Source organism: Sarcophilus harrisii, chromosome 1 (genome assembly GCF_902635505.1).
Source record: "Sarcophilus harrisii chromosome 1, mSarHar1.11, whole genome shotgun sequence".
Lineage (NCBI taxonomy): Eukaryota > Metazoa > Chordata > Mammalia > Dasyuromorphia > Dasyuridae > Sarcophilus > Sarcophilus harrisii.
In genome coordinates, this window is record NC_045426.1 from 12126764 (window position 1) to 12142036 (window position 15273).

Here is a 15273-nt window from a genome sequence, read left to right on the forward strand (position 1 = left end):
TGGACTGTACTGAACTGGGGATGCTGGAGAAACTTCCAGCTAGAGCTGAAGACAGACTGAGGATCATGGGCATAGAGGGAAGAATTCAAACTAAGCTGAGCTCATGCAATAAACAGAGCTAAAAGGGACTTCCCAGGACTTTAAGTCCACCCTTTCATTTTAGAGATGAGGAAACTAGGGCCCAAAGATACATAGTAAGTGGCAGAGCTGAGGAATCTGAAATCAGACCCACTGATTCCCAATCCAGTTCTCCTTATCTTGCCTCAGAGAAGATTTGATGTTGAGAAAATAAAATCTAAGATGATTATAATTAGGGGATGAGGCAGAGACCCTTTCATAAAGGTATCAGAAGACATAGCTTGTTGTTTAGTAGCTTCAATCATGTCCAGCTCTCCATGACCCCATTTGGATTTCTTGGCGTAGATATTGGAGTGATCTCCTTCTCCAACTCATTTTACAGATGAAAAAAATCAGGCAAACAGAATAAAATGACTTGCCCAAGATTACACAGTAAGTGTCTGAGACCAGAATTTAAACTCCTGTTCATGAATCTTCCTGACTTCAGATTTAGTACTTTATCTTTTGTATCTCCAGCTGCCCCAGAAATGCATAATAAATCAGAAGTTAAAGATATCCAAAAGACAATGTTAAGTATCCAATGAAGCAAGGAAGTCAAGAAGGGTATAAACAAGTCAACCATTTTGTTGGGGGGAGGGTGGACTAGATTTATGATTTTATTGAAATGGGCACTTCCCAGTCCGGAAGTCAGTCCATCAATAGCACTCGGTCACTCATCTTTAATTCTCAGGAAGTTCCTGGGGCACTGAAAGCTTAAGTCACATGCCTGATGACACACAGGATATGAGCCTTTATGGTACCAAGGACAGCTCCCTAACCTCTTTCTAACCCTCTTCTCAACCCATCCATGAAGATGATACATGTACTCATTTCTCTTAAAATTAACTTCTAAGTTAACTCCCAAGCCTAAACAAAGATTGGGGCCTGAATTTGCTACTCGAAGAAGGTTTAAACTCTAGAGGTTTTTTTTTTAATTGATTGCTCCCTTTTATCGGAATCAGCCTACATTTGCCAAGAACCTTGATCTTATATTGCTTTTCAGATATTATTATTTTTGTTCTTGAATTTTTAATCCCTCCCTCATCTGAGTCCCGCTTAGCCAGCACTTCTGGTGATATTTCTGCCAGAAAGTTTTCTGTAGGCAATTTGGTATGTGTGAATAAATATGAATAAAGTGGACATGTACAATGTGCTTTGAACTGCAAGGAAAGATATACAAGCTCACAGCCTCTCATAGGAACAAAGAATAACTAGGTCCTTCATGAGGAGGTTTTCCTTTCATCAGCTAGGTAGCCAGCCATTTCTCAGATACCTGCCACCACCACTGCTGTTACGCCCACCACCTCTGCCACCAATAAGTTCTCCCTAGTACCATGGTCTCCCCTATGATTCCTGCCCCTTTTCTCTATTCTTTTGATTCACTGGAGGCATGGTCCCCACATCACCACCATTCACTGGGCACATCTTGGAAGAGGTGAAGATCCTCCTTGCCAAATAGTTTGGGGAGGGAGGAACCTTGGACATAATCCCAAATGCATCTGGATCCCTCATCCAGATGTTGCATAAAGATAAAGTACTTGACACTTGGAGACCTGGGTTTAAAATCTGTCTATGTTGCTAGTTGTTCAATCATGAGTAGGTCACTTAATCTGTTTCCTCATCAATAAGATTGGAGTGGATATTATTGGAGAAACAGCTGCCAGAGTCATTAGAGCTGCCCTTTGGGGTCAGGTCCTGACTTTGACACAGACTAGCTGCATGCTCCTAGGTAAGTCACTCCAATTCTAAGGCAACTCAAAGGCATTAAGCTGCAGAGTGGGTACCACCAAACACTCTTAAGAGAGGGGATTTCCTCACTGGAAAGGTCAGGGTCCTTGTCTCTCCTCCATCAAAGAGCACTCGTGAGGGTCCATGAGATAAACCATGAAGAAAGGACTTTCCCAAACCTCAGATGTCCACATTTTATGACCGCTCACTGCATTGGAAATGATCAGAGCTCTGAGATGGTTGGTAAGGAGAACAGCATCTCTTGGCCCACGTCACACCAGGATCTACTTCAAATTATGCAAATCATTGGAAAGCAGTTACATGATAAAGAGCTGCTCATTAGCCTGAATCCATCTTCAGCATGGCTGCCCAAAGAATCTACCTGAGGGCTAAAGGTGATCCCATTATCACCCTGTCTGAGGCTCTCCCCAGTTCTGAGCTCCACTCTACCTGTAGGGACTCCCCAATGAAAGCCCTTCTACATTTGAGACCAGCCTCCCTTTCCTGATTGATTTCCCATTGGTCCCACTCATGCTTTCAACCCATTCAGGTGGCTCTTCCCTGAATCCATCATTCTCTCTCTGTCTCCAAGGCTCTGAAGAGGCTATTGAGCTGTCCCTGAAATGCTCTCCCTTCCTCCTTAGTCTCCTGACATCCCTAGCTCCTATTAGGCTCAGTTCAGCGACCATCTCTGGCAGAAATTCTTTTTCTAAATCCCACTAGCTCTCCTCCCCCCCCCAGAAAAATTACATCTATTTTCTATAAATTTGAAACCAAAGACAAAGAGAAAAAGAGATTTGCCATCCACCAAGCCAGGTATCAGGATGCAGCTAAGCTGGGTAACCCTGTAGTAGAATGTTGGACAGCCCTGTAGTAGAATGTTGGGGCAGGAGTCAGCAAGACTCATCTTCCACAGTTCAAAATCTGACCTCAGACACTGACTAGCCGTGTGACCCTGGATCTCATCATTAACCTGTTTACCTCAGTTTCTGCATCTGTAAAATGGATTGGAGAGAAAGAAATGGCAAACCACTCCAGTATCTTGGCCAAGAAAACCCAAAATGAAGTCACGAGGAGTTAGACACGACTGAATTGACTGAACATGAGCACCAACAAAATCATCATGATACTAATAATAATAATAATAGCAGCTAGTCATATTAGTATCATTACTACCAGTATCGCATATCCCTTTAAGGTTCATAAATAACATTCTGCTAATAACTTGGGAAAGGGATAGAATTAATGGAAGAGTCAGTATTTGAACTCAGGTCTCCCAGCTTCAAATCTATCCCTGTATCAATGCTCTAGAAAGGAAGGACTCTGCTGCTACAAAAATTCTGACAGTAATCCATTCATTTCCTCAAAAGTTGAATGAGTGTCAGAAGGAGGAGATGCCCAGGATAAATAGAATAACCAGGTGTGAGACAACCTTTAATCCTCTACAATCTAATGTGCTGTGATGGCAAATGCTTGGTTCCTCGGTCAAAGAGGACCCCCAGATTTCTGGTGGCTTAAATCTTAGAGGAAGAAGTTTCCAATGAGAGGGTCATCAGCTCACAGACTTAGGGCTGGGAGGGACGTCAAGGTTATCTCACCCACTATCCAGTCCAGTGATTTTAAGCAATCACTCTTATCAGAACATAGCTGTGCTGCCCCTTTCCAAATGATGCTCGAGAGGGAAACTATCTCTCAAAGGAAAAAAAATCTAATTTGCAAACTCAATCATGCCTTGCCAGTCACAAGAAAGTAAAGACTTTAATGGGGTAATTCAAGCCAGGAAAGTCATATTCAATTATAGCATATGAATAACCAAGACAACAAGGAAATCTGTCAACACGACCAGCCAGGGCCATTTTGAATTACCAGCTCAAAATGGAAATTAATGGATCATGCATGAAACTGGAGCAAAAACTCATCCAAAAAAAAAAAAAAGACCACATCTAGACTGACTTCCAGCAGATTGTTTTCATTTGTGTTAGGCCAGAGATGGCCAGCTCTGCCCCAGAGCCCTGGCCTGCCTCAGGCTACTCACTTACATGGCTCCGGGTTATAGTTTGACAATAACCTTACTCGAGTGCACATGAGGCAGGTCAATCAGCCCAATTAAAACTGCCCTTTTAGGCTATAAAATAGATACCCCCTTTCTAATAAATCAATCAATTAGTATCTGTTAATTAAGCTCCCACCATTTGGCAAGTACATTTCTAGGAGTTATAGATACAATATAGACACAGAAATCCTCCCCTTAAAGAGTTTACATTTTATCAAAAGAAACTACACACAGTCTAAAAGGAAATATAAAATATATACAAAATAATCTCAGGGAGAGACTAGAGTGGGAGTGGGGATGGGCCAGAAGGAGAAAAAGCATGAAAAGGGGGGAAGGGCGGTACAGAATGAGGAACCACCTCACATAGAAGGGAACAGTTAAGCTGAGCTTTAAATGTACCTGAGGATTCTAAGAAGCAGACATGAGGGAGGCAGGGGAGCCAGCTTTTACAAAGGCCCAAAGAACAGAGATGGAATGTGGAGAACAGATTGAGTCAGTTAAATAACTAGCATTTATTAAGCACCTACTGTGTGCAAGGCATTGTGCTAAACAACAGTGATTCTGAAGGGGGTTGCAGGTTAAGCCTAGAAAATGCAATAATACAATGGTTTGGGAGGAAGTATTAAGAGCTCCCAAGGCTAAACTGTTTTTTGTTGATTTGTTTTGCTGAGGCATTTGGGGACTTGCCAGGAGTCACACAGCTAGGAAGTGCTAAGTGTCTGAGACCAGATTTGAACTTGGGTCCTCCTGACTTTAGGGCTGGTGCTTCCCAGGCCTAATCTGAACAAATTGCTGTATCAATACAGACTGGCATCATATAGTATTGCCCATATCAAGGTGACTTGCCTGAGTCATCCAGCCATCTGTCTGAGAGGCAGGACTTGAATCCAGACCATCCCAATTCCCAATTCTACCTATTCTCCCATACTGCCTTCTATCCTAGGTTCATGCAGGAGAATGCAAAACATGCACCATACCACTAAAATAAAGGTCAACCCTGAGAAACTTCCATAGGTCCTAAGTCAAGCATAACTCACTTCTTCCTCATCTTCTCTGTCTCTTTTTCACCCAAAGGTCAAGGAAGAAGATGCACAGATTCCCAGAGATGTTGAGTCACAAGGGATCAGACTAGTTGTGTGATCTTGGACAAGTCATTTACCTCCCCTAAGCCTTATCTTTCTCATGTCTAAAGTAAGAGGGCTGGCATCTGATTGGCCATCTCTGTCTGCATTTATCAGTGTAGGTGAACCTTCTCTAACTTGCAGAAGCTGGAACTAAAGAGAGACTGAGGCACAGAACAGGAAAACAACCAGCTCCCTCATCATTTTCTAATTCATCAGCATATTCTCTTCTGTTTTCCCCAGGCAAGCTAGAAATTCTTGTTGGCAAGAATCATTTCTGACTATTCTCCCATCCTATCTCCCAGAACAATGCTGCACACAAACTGTGGCCTAGCCACACATCCCCCAATTTATATTTGAACAGTGGTTGGAGGTTTTTTAAAACCTAAACTGGGATTTTATGTCTATCACCATTCCAGTTCATCTTATCAGATTGGGCCCCCAGTCCTAGCCCACCAAGCCTGGCCTGAAATGCATTGGGTAGCCCACCCATGGTCTTCTGAAATGGCGTCAATGGGCTTTGCTGTGCCTTTGTCCAGGTTACTGATAAAAAGCTGACAAAAATATGGGCCAAAAACCCACAATGGAAGATTGGGCACTGACACCTCAATAATTAGCTGTCATTTTATCAAGGTTTCTTCTTAGGGTCATAAGATCATGACTACAGAGCTGGGAGGGGTCTTGGATACCATTCAGCCCAACCCCCCCCCTTTGCTGATCCAGAAACTGAAACCCAGATATGTTAAGCCATTTGTTCAAGTTCTCCTAAGTTATAAATGGCAGAGCCAGGGTTACGGCCCTGTTCTGATTCCCAAACCAGCGCTCTTTCCAAATCGACCACGATTAACTGAGAGGCAACTGAAAGGAAGACAAAAGGGAATCTCCTAGAGAGGAGGGCTCTTGGGAAGAAAAGGACACAGCTAGGGGGAGAGGCAACACAAAGAACTGGCTTTATGACTGAATAAATTGCATCGGCCCGATGGAGACACAAAATTCCTCTCCCCTTTCAGTTCTGATGCATCTTTACCTCCTGGTTCTTTATGGGTGAGAGGAGGGCCAGGGAGAGGATTCAAATGGTTTAAAATCTTTCACGAGCACTTCACACAATAGGTTATCTCCAAGTTTGAGTCCCAAAGTCACAAAACGGCAGTTAGAAGACTTCCACAGATAAATAGGGCAGGGGAGGACAGAGAAAGAGCAAGAGAGAGGAGAAAAGGGAAGGAAGGAGAGAAAAGGAAGGAAAGAGGGAGAAGGAAGGAGGGAAGGAAGAAAAGAAGGAAGGAAGGAAGGAAGGAAGGAATGAGGGAGGAAGGGAGGGAGGGAAGGAGAGGGAGGGAGGGAAAAAGGGAAGGAGAGAAGGAAGAAGGAAAGAAGGAAGGAAGGAAGGAGGGAGGGAGGGAAGGAAGGAAGGAAGGAAGGAAGGAAGGAAGGAAGGAAGGAAGGAAGGAAGGAGGAAAGGAAAGGAGGGAAGCAGGGAAGGAGGAAAGGAAAGGAGGGAAGGAAGAGAGAGAAGGAGGGGAGGAAGGAAGGAAGGAAGGAAGGAAGGAAGGAAGGAAGGAAGGAAGGAAGGAAGGAAGGAAGGAAGGAAGGAAGGAAGGAAGAAACTAGAGATATCCTGGCAGAGAATAAATTTCTTGGAGCTGGGACCAGAACCATCACAGAAGGAAAGGAGAGCAAGGAGAATGACACAAATACAATCAGGTAGAGAGTGTGGTTCAGAAAGCTAGAAACAATCATTAAAGTAAGAAAAAGGGAACAAAGAACAGGGACTAGGAACCAGAAAGTCAAAGAGTGGGGAACAGGCCTCAGAGATAGTCTAGTCTAGTAGATAATAGACAGCATGCAACAAGGATCAGGCATAAGTAATAATTGTCATCCAGGCGAGGAATAGGAAGATGTCAAAGTTTGTGTGATAGTACAACACATGAAAAACTTTGAGATGCAGAGTTTCTAGGTGGTTAATAATCAATTTGTTAATTAGGCTAGCTAATAATTAATAAATTGATGATCAATGGTTTCCCTCTATAAACAAAGATAAAACAAAGAGGCTGAAAGCCTGAATATACTTTGGGAAAGAGGGGCTGCCCCCTGACAAGTAAAAATCAAGCCCCATTGGTGGACTTTTAATGAGGAGATAGGCTAGAAGTCTTCAGTTCCTCCTGCTAAGAACGTGCTGCTTCACGACTCAGCCATCTCCAGCAATCCAGGCCATCTCCATCCAAACCTCTGGTTGGTTTTGTCCTTCATCAGCTCCATCACCAATGGAGGGGTATGAGCATGGGGCCATTTTCTTGAGGCAAGAATCTGCCTAGATTACATTCTGCTTATACTTTAACCAGAAGGAACGTCTCCAAGTTGGGTGGCATCCCACCCAAGGTCAAGGTGTGTGTTCCCAGAGGGTTAGGGACATCTCATCGATCAGTCATGTCCTTCAGAGACTGACTGACTTACCTATAGGGGGCTGGGCCCTAGAGGAGGAAATAAAGAAGAAAAGGTCTTCATCCTAATTTAATTGCTTGTTAAATAATAGCAAAATAATAATTTCTCTCCCTGGGGTGTGGCTATGATATCCGAACGACTTTCCAGAATGACTTTGACCCCCCTCCTCCCTAGGTTTGCCTCTGCAAGTTCTATTTGCAGCCCAAATGAAGAAGCCAGGCTTCCTTAGAGAGGAGGACAAACTACAGAGAGCAGTGCCTTGAACACAAAGGTATCATTGTTGGGAGTAGGGGGAGGAGGATCAATGAGTTACCTGCCTTTAGTATCAGCTTTCTAAAACCCAACCCTACTACCACATTCTTTGGTGAAACACTGCTAACTCTCTAATACCAATTCACCATTGAAAATGTATCCCCCAGAATCATTAAAATAGCAGCACTAAAAGGGACCTTGGAGATCACATGGGCCAACCCCCACGTTTCTGAGAAGACCAGAAAGCTTTCATTCTGATGTAAAATGAGTTTATCTCATTCCGACAGCTGGCCAGCTCCACATTCAGATTACTGCTGAAAGGGGAAAACCTACCATACAAAACTGGGAAATGAAGAGAGTCCATCCCCCTCCTCAGCATCAAGAAAAAAAGAATCCTGGAGAAGGGGAAGGATAGCTACAGCCTCCCTTCCATCCCAAGTTTTGCACCCTTTCTGGTGCTTCTTCAAAGGTAGACATACGGTCTTTGGGCCATGAAATGTCCTCCAGCCCGGCATCTGCAAAGTATCAACTGCTCTGTTAGAAATCAACCCGAAGGATGAGAATGGGGTGGGAGAAGTGGGAGAAGGTAGAACTTGAATCTGGACACGACCTACCTGATTTTCTTCGTGGGAGACCCTCATCTGCTCCTTGAGCACAGACATTCGGGCTGCCTCTTCTTTGCGCAGAACTCTTTCTTTCTTCAGTTCAGGGCTCCAAAATGTCTTGATGCTGTTCATGGAGGACCCCAGCTTGCTGTCCTTGATGTCTAGCTCTTTGCGGAGGAGGTCATTCTCCCGCTGCAGCTCCTTAAGCTGAGCTTGCAAATCCAGCATGGTGCTGTCCCTTACCTGCCTCAACATGGAAGGAACTTGGTGGTGGTGATGATGAGACGAGGTGGTCAGACCCCCATGCTGGTCAGTGTAAGAAAGGACATCGGTGTGGGAGAGGCCGGCAGATGCAATATTGGGGCTACTCCCCATCGCTGTGACCCGACCCCCATACACAGCTCGGTTCGTAGCCCTTCCGAGGGTCATGGTGCCCTTGGGGAAAGTCGTAGAGGCAACCCCCTCATGGTCGCTCAAGTACATTGGTCCAGATGTTGCATAGGCTGCATTAAGGGACTGGATGTTTTCCATGGACAACGTCTTACCTGTTCCTCCCCCGCCTCCACTACTGGTTCTCCGGTGGCCCAGACGAGGAGACCTTGGCAAGCGAGGCGACCGGGAAGGGCTACCTTCCAAGTTACTGATTGTTCTCGCGCTTCCATACATGGTTCTTCTGATATGAGGTACGACAGAATATAAGAAATGCTATACTTGGGTTTGGAATTGGGCCAGTATTTCCACAACTGGCCAAAATTTTCACTGCATTATTTTCATAAACTGCACCAAGAAATGCCTTCCATCAGAGATCTGAAAAGTTGAAAGAAAATGGAAAGAGAAAATTAAAATTAAATAACTTGAAAACTCTAAACAATATTACAATTCATTTCCATAGCAATTTATTTACAATGCACTTTCCTTGGGGCAATCTTATGAAGTTGGTTGTGCAAATATATCTTCATTTGCAGATGAGAAAATGAAATCTGCATTCCAGGTTATATGATTTGCCCAAGATTACCCTGCTAGTCATAATAATAGTAAATAAATCACATCTCTATAGCACTTTAAGGGGTAGGAAGCCTTTACTTCTCAGAAGTCCTATGATGGAGATAGTAGAAAAATTGCCATTTTACAGACAAGGACACAAGGCTAACAGGAGTAGAGTTTTGATTAAGTTTTTTATATATCTTATGACAATTTTTTAGCTATGTTAATAACAATAATAAGGATTCACAAGGGTAGAAAACTTTTAAGTTTGCAAAATAGGTTATATACATTATCTCAGTTGATCCTCAATACTACCCCATAAAGTGGTCTACTGCACTGTACTATCCCCATTTTTCAGATCAGAAAATGGAGGCTCAGAGAAATGACTTACATTTACACAGCTAAAATGCAGCTAAAGCAGAACCCTGAACTCTAGTGCCATAATCTATATATTAGGCCAGGCTCAGACATTTTTATAGATATTAGCATTTACAAAGGACTATTTTCATAACCTTTTGGGAAGGGTTATGAGACTCTAACTCTTTGATTTTATCTCCTTTTCTATAGATGTTTGGAAGTAGGGGAAAGGGTAGACTAGTTTGGAAAAAATGAGGCTCAGAAAATTTAGGTTATTTGTCCATGGCCAACCAGACAAGAGATGCCAGAATAAGGATCTGAATCAAGTTCTTCTGACTCCCAGCCTTTAATTTATTCCACTTCACTACAATGTCTCTTAAAAACATGGCTCAAGCCAAAATCTTGAGTCTGGATATGACTAATATTCTTCAAACTATTTACTGAAAGCAAATTTTCGGCATAAAAAGGACTCTCCATGGGGTATAGGAGTCTTGTGAAGCTCCTTAGGAAACTGAGGAAGCCTAGGTTCAGAGAGTCATCCCTACCATTGTCCCCAAAGTCCACTTTCTACTCCAGTTCTGGTTAGTAACTCACCCAGCCACACAGATAGCAGGCTACATTGGAAAGAGTGGGGGATTTGGAGTCAGAGGACTTGAGTTCAAGTTATGTTTCTGTCATCATTCTGTGACCTTGGGCATGTGATGTTACCTCTCAGAATCTGTTTCCTCATCTGTAAAATGAGTACAATTGGACCAGACACATTCTGAAGTCCCTTCCAGGTCTATATTAAGTATCTACTATGATCACTATCACCATTAGCATAAGAGAAGAAGAGGAAGAAGAGGAGGAGGAAGAGAAGGAAGAGGAATATAACAAAACAATCACCCCATAAGTCCCATCCAACAGACAAAGTAATGGGGTTGTCCTCTTTACTCCTTCTGTTCATATTACTTAGACTGATTTTCTGTAATTTCATTTCCCTCCTTCAAAATTGGCCTTAAAGATAATGCATTAGCTTCTTTCACACTTTCTGCCTGAACATTTCCTTCCTTCCACCACAAAGTTTTCAGTTTTCACCAGAAAGTAGAAGTTCAGCACTCTGGACAGCTCTCTGACAATAGTGGTACCTGAGAACAGACCTAAAGATCTTGGGAAGGGGGAGGGGAGGATGAAAATATTATGACAACGGATCTCAAGGTAAAAACCTGACCATGAATGCTTTAACACTTCCAAGTGTCTGATATAAGCCAGTAAGTAAATTCCAAGAATGGCTGGTTTTTAAAAGAGAAAAGGAGAAATGTTTACAGCAAAAGAAATGTTTTTTTCCCCATAATAGCTTGTGAGGTAACTAGCATATGTAAAATTATTTTAATTTTACAGACAGAGAAACTGAGGCTAAATCCATATCCACAGAATCAGTAAGTTAGAATCCAGATTTAAACCCAGATCTTCCCAGTTCAATGCCATCGAAGACATCCACAACTCTCACACATCAGTGTTTTCTCCTTCACATATGGTCATAGATTTAGAGCTTCAAGGTCATCTACAGCAACCCTTCATTTAATATATAAGAAGAATGAGATCCGGGAAGCATAAGTGACCCCCAAAGTCACACAAGTAATAAATGTCAAAGGCAGGATTTGAACCCAGCCCATCCCAACTCCAAGTCAAGCATTCTCTTTACTACACCATGTTGCCTCTCATCAAAATGTTTTCTGTGGCACAGTTTTGCAGAAAGTCTTCCCCAAGTTCCCTGAGCTAATTATATACCTCTTCAAAGATTTTCATATAAACATCAGCTGAAACTGCAACGGAAAAAAAAAATTAGGCACAACTTAAATGTCCAACAATGGAGGAATGATTACATAAATTATGGTCCATTAATGTAACAGAATACTATAATGCAATTAAGATCAGCAAGAATGAGTAATATAGAGAAAAATGGAACAACCTTTATGAAATAATGTGAAGTAAAAAAAAAAAGAGAGAGAGAACAAAGCATACCAGAAATACAACTACATGAGAGACAAAATGAATGGGAACTAATGAATAAGAAATGTGGTAGAGATTTAGCGAGAGAAACTAAAGAATTGGGATGTTTTATGCATTGAAACTCATTTATGTAAATGCAAATCAATGCAAAGCCAGTTTAATTGACCACAGTATTTATTAGTGGAAGCGATGTAGTGGACAGAATGGTAGACACGAAGCCAGGAAGATGACTTTCAATCTGACAGTTAATAGTTATATGACCCTAAGCAAGTCATCCAAATGACTGATACATGTTTGTCAAGTATCTACTCTGTACCAAGAATAGTGTTTAACTTGTATAAGCTTCAGTTTCCCCATCTGTGAAATAAGGACATTGTTACTACAAGATAGTACCTATTCCCATAGGGCAGTTGCAAGAAAGAATGTAATGAGATAATGTCTATAAAATCCTTTGTAAGCTTTTAGAATACTATGTAAATGTATGCTGCTATTATTATTATGGTGATGTTTCCAATACAGATAATTGGTGCTATTTTCTATTCATATTCTTTTCTCTTGTAATCATATATTTATTAGACAATAGGCTAGGGCAAAAGTTGAACCCGCAATCAGAAATTCTGTACTAATAAGTTCCCAGAAAAAAAAAAAAAGCTAGGGGACACACATACAATAGAAAGGTCTCAAAGTTACAGGAAGTGAAAGTCTGAGTCTGCTCACCTTGGTAACATCTCAAAATGTACCCCACCATGAGCCAATTCTGGTTTGAAATGAAATCTGTAATCATGGAGCCCAGTCAAGCCAGATGCACACCACAGCTATCCTGCCCATGAGCTGGGCTTTCTTAGCTTTCAACTATAACCAGCACAGTCATGAGAGAATCACAACAGATAACAAAAATGCAATTTGTTGCAAGAAAATCTCTGAATCAGAAAGGGATCTCAGAGGCTGTCTGCTCTAAATATTTCTCTTGGCCACAGAGACTCCCTAAATCAACCTGTTTAAGTTATTGACTCAAATACTCAATAAATGTCACTGGCTCAAAGAATTCCCATTGACAAGATCACAAAACAGCCAATGTTTATGTCTAATACTGTGTGAACTCTAACTCAATCTTGAACTTACTACATCATATAGATGCATCGAGCTCATTGCCAGAAAAGGGGTTTTCGTTTTGTTTAGTTTTTTCATTTTCTTTGTGATCTTTTAGGAACTTGAGTTTTATTTTGGTATGAGGGATGTGAAAATGATCTAGAAACAGAACTAGGATGCTCTGATCCTTTCATTGTTGGTCCCATAAAAAGGGGAAGCTGGTAAGGAAACAGAGAGGGTATGGAAGCAAAAAAACGACACTGGGAATCTAAGGATGAGGGTACAAGTGTGGGCTGTAGCATTAATTATTTATGAGACTACTGGCAACTAATAATTTCCATTTATACAGCCAATCAAAAGCATTTATTAAATATTCTTTAAGTGCTAAGCACTGTGCTAATATAAATGGTGCCCCCCAAAAGACAAAAACAAATAGAGTATGTAAAGATGGACAAAGCCTCTTAGAGATGTCACATTTGATATTTTCTTTTTATCCGTATCAGTGACTTCATTAGTATGGAGAAGTGCAAGTATAGAAACTCCCTTCACCAATGCAGATGGGCACCTCATTGGTGACGGGAGAAGTGCCGGTGTAGAAACTCCCTTCACCAATGCGGATGGGTACCTCACTGGTGACTGATGATCTTAGAAAGTTAGCTAGAGCTCTGAGAGGTTACATGATTGCATGGCCAGTATGTATCTCAGAGATAGGACCAGAACCAAGCTCCTGCAGACCCCCAAACTGGCCTCCTGTTGCCACATCTCATTGTCTCTGCTCTTGAAACTCTTCAGTTTCCTTTGTGTATAGCAGAAATCATTGTCCTTGTACAATTTATGAGGAAAGTGATATATAAACATTAATGTTTTAAATAAACATGAGTTATCATTCTTAATACTCTTAAGATAATGACATAGCTTGGGCTTTATTCTCCCAACATCCTTCCCTTTATCCTTGGGGAAGAATGATATGAACCATCACAAAAGGAATATATTTTTCTAAAAATGTTGCATTGATAGATTCCTGAAAATTAAAGGCCATTCTTAGAGGCTCAGAATTAAATAAGAAATCATGGGTATAATGGGTACAGTATTAGCCACATCCAGGTTCATTTACTAAAATCACTACAAGTGCAAGGTTTGAGTCAGAGGAGCTGAGTTCAAATCCCAGCTTTGCCATTTACTGCCAGTGTAAACTTGGTGAGTCATTTTCCATCTCTGGGCCTCTGAGTTTCCCATAGCGATTTCTCAGATCCTATGAATAAAGAATATCTGAATACAATCTTGACTCACATCCTAGCCAGCTGCCCAGAAAGGTTTGCCCTTCTGTCAAAGGAGGAAATTAGATCTGATGGCCTCCAAGTTCCCTTCTAGTTCGATCAGGCAGTCCATCCTAGTTCTGCCTGGACCTGTTTCATAGAGCTTTAAATCAGGTATAGTCCCTGAACTTACGGAGATTACATTCTAAAGGGTAAAGATCACCCACAAAAGGGTGAAGGAAGGGTTTGTTTCTTTTCAATGTGTCAAAAAGCTAAAGTTACAACTCAGCCCAAAGCCAAAATCAGCCAAGTTCTGCACAACCCATTAAAGCAAATGATTTTTATTGGCTCTTTGGAGCCATTAACCACCCTTATACTCCTCTATAAATCCTCTGACATATTAGGATACATTTTTTGGACCCTTAAGCTTTTTCTACTTGTTATCTCCTAATTTCTCTTCCAGACTAAATTTTTTTAATCCATAGAAGAGAAAGCAAAAGGATAACCAGTATCCAACAGCCAATAGTATAATTTTGTTTTATCGATAATGTGATTATTATAGCCTAGGGAATATGTTAATAGTATCACAATAATGAGATGTTATTAGTGCTTGTAATTGCCCTCAAAAGAATGGCCAAAAAACATTTTTCGTCAAACCGTAAGTTTATTATTGGAGCTGACGGCAATAATCTTAGATTTCTCTCACAACTTCACCAATAGCTTCATCTTTAAAATAAAGGAGTTCATCGGAATGGTCTCTGAGGTCCCTTAAATCTCAATATTACAGAATTATAGAATTAGAGACTTAGAAGGTTCTTCCATATTCTTCTAGTTCAATTCATACATTAAAATAATCTCTGTTATAATTCTTATCATCAATTTAAATACTATATTATTTATATATTACATATTATTATCGATTATATATGTTAAATACTATATATTATATATTATATTATTATCAATTATATATGTCAAATACTACATATATAATACTATATTAAATACTTCCATAGAATGGCAGCATAGTATAGTCGATAGGAAGTTTACCAACATGTCCAAAAGATCTGGTCTCTGGAACAAACCGACCTTAGACAAATCCTATAATCTTTCAGTATTTCAAGATAATATTCTGTAATCCTAGACTGCAAAAGAGGTGCCCATCTACATTGGTAGAAGGAAATTCCACACCTGGAACTCTCTACACCAGTGATGTCAAAACCAAATAAAACCAGATCCCTCTGGGCTGCCTAAAGACTTAGAAAACCACAAAGTAATGT

The 15273-nt window shown here is 41.1% G+C and overlaps 1 protein-coding gene across 1 annotated transcript in view; it reads right to left on the bottom strand.

Moving 5' to 3' along the window:
- ERC2 (ELKS/RAB6-interacting/CAST family member 2) overlaps positions 1–15273 on the bottom strand; it is a 981774-nt gene that overhangs the window by 941706 nt on the left and 24795 nt on the right. The window contains 1 exon segment of the mRNA XM_031952165.1: positions 8325–9122. Within this exon segment, the coding sequence (XP_031808025.1) occupies positions 8325–8981 (657 nt within the window). The 5' untranslated portion in view covers positions 8982–9122.